The 1,389-nt window shown below is 66.4% G+C and overlaps 1 protein-coding gene across 1 annotated transcript in view; it reads left to right on the forward strand.

Moving 5' to 3' along the window:
• The window catches only part of CHTF18 (CTF18, chromosome transmission fidelity factor 18 homolog (S. cerevisiae)), a gene marked incomplete at its 3' end in the record, with an annotated part of 7,530 nt that extends 6,147 nt beyond the window's left edge, over window positions 1-1,383 (forward strand). Inside the window, exons 15-18 of the mRNA XM_010835317.1 lie at window positions 41-190; window positions 280-410; window positions 1,033-1,177; window positions 1,271-1,383. Of these exons, the coding sequence (XP_010833619.1) occupies window positions 41-190; window positions 280-410; window positions 1,033-1,177; window positions 1,271-1,383 (539 nt within the window). The remainder of the gene's footprint in view (window positions 1-40; window positions 191-279; window positions 411-1,032; window positions 1,178-1,270) is intronic.
• Between the last annotated feature and the right edge of the window lie 6 nt (window positions 1,384-1,389).

Raw genomic sequence — 1,389 nt, forward strand, 5'->3', positions numbered from 1 at the left:
GGCCCGGGGGGACTCAGTCCTGGCCCCCCCGCCACCCCAGGCCCAGAATCGCATGAACCAGACACAGAACCTGATCCAGACGCTGGTGTCGGGTATCACGCCAGCCACCCGCAGCTGGACTGCACCGCAGGCACTCATCCTAGACACCCTCTGTCTGCTCCTGGACATCCTCACGCCCAAGCTGCGCCCAGTGAGTGCCTGGCCTGGCAGTGCCGGGCCCGGGAGGGGCGTGCCTCCTGGGGTGGGTGGGGCCTGGCTCAGTGCCCTGCTGGCCCACAGGTGAGCACACAGCTGTACAGCGCCCGAGAGAAGCAGCAGTTGGCCAGCCTGGTAGGCACCATGCTTGCCTACAGCCTCACCTACCGCCAGGACCGCACGCCCGACGGGCAGTACATCTACAGGCTGGAGCCGTGAGTCTGCGCAGCACCTGGGCTGGGGGTGCTGGGCTCCAGGTGCCACAGCGATTGCTCGGCCAGAGTCTGAAGGCATGGTGTGAGCCTCAGGTCTCTTGTTGAAGGCTGGGGGAGTCAGGTCTAGCTCATTCCTTGCCCGAAAGTGACTGTGCAGTGGAGCCCCCACTGGGGCCGACCCTGGGACTGGAGGTGTACGTGGAGTCCCTCAGTGCCCGCAGGAGCTGCCCCCAGAGGGCCCTCGAGCTCCACAGGGCTCCGCTCCTCTGTCCTGAGAGGGTCGTGGGGTGGAGTGCTGGCACTAGTGGGGGCCGGATGCAGGCCTCAGGCAGTAATGATGCTCATTCCATGCGCTCAGCCCAGCCTGAGCCCAGGCCCTGCTGTGTGGTGTCAGTTCCTCCTTGGGCAGCCCTCCATTTGCCCATGTGTGGTGGGGGAAACTGAGGTTCAGGGTGGGAATGCCCCTGCTGCTGTGGAGCTGGGGCACAGCAGGGCCAGGCCTGGACCCCGTCCTGCACTCTTGAGTCTGCCAGGTGGGGCCAGAGGTGGTAAGTAGCTCGTGGCCTGTCCCTGCTGACCAGGTGTCCCGGGGCTTGCCCTGCCCCGCTTACCCCAAGAGCAGGAACGTGGAGGAGGTTTGCCGCTTTCCCGAGCTGCCTGCCCGCAAGCCCCTCACCTACCAGGCCAAGCAGCTCATTGCCCGCGAGGTGGAAGTGGAGAAGATGCGGCGGGTGGAGGCCTCGGCTCGGGCCAGAGACGGCCCCCAGGTGAGCCTCCCCAGGCCCTGGGTAGAGCAGGGCCCTTGGAGAGGATACGAGCCCCGCCGTGGTCCTACTGTCACTGTCTGTGACTTCTTGCAGGTGGATGGGGGTCCCCCGGGGGGCTTGGGGGAGAAGGAGCTGCAGCCACCTGCCCCATGCAACCACAAGCAGCGGCTGGGGGGTATCCTGAAGAGAGCCGCCCTGGAGGAACAGGTAGG

Source organism: Bison bison, unplaced genomic scaffold (genome assembly GCF_000754665.1).
Source record: "Bison bison bison isolate TAMUID 2011002044 unplaced genomic scaffold, Bison_UMD1.0 scf7180017845509, whole genome shotgun sequence".
NCBI classification, from domain to species: Eukaryota; Metazoa; Chordata; class Mammalia; order Artiodactyla; family Bovidae; genus Bison; species Bison bison.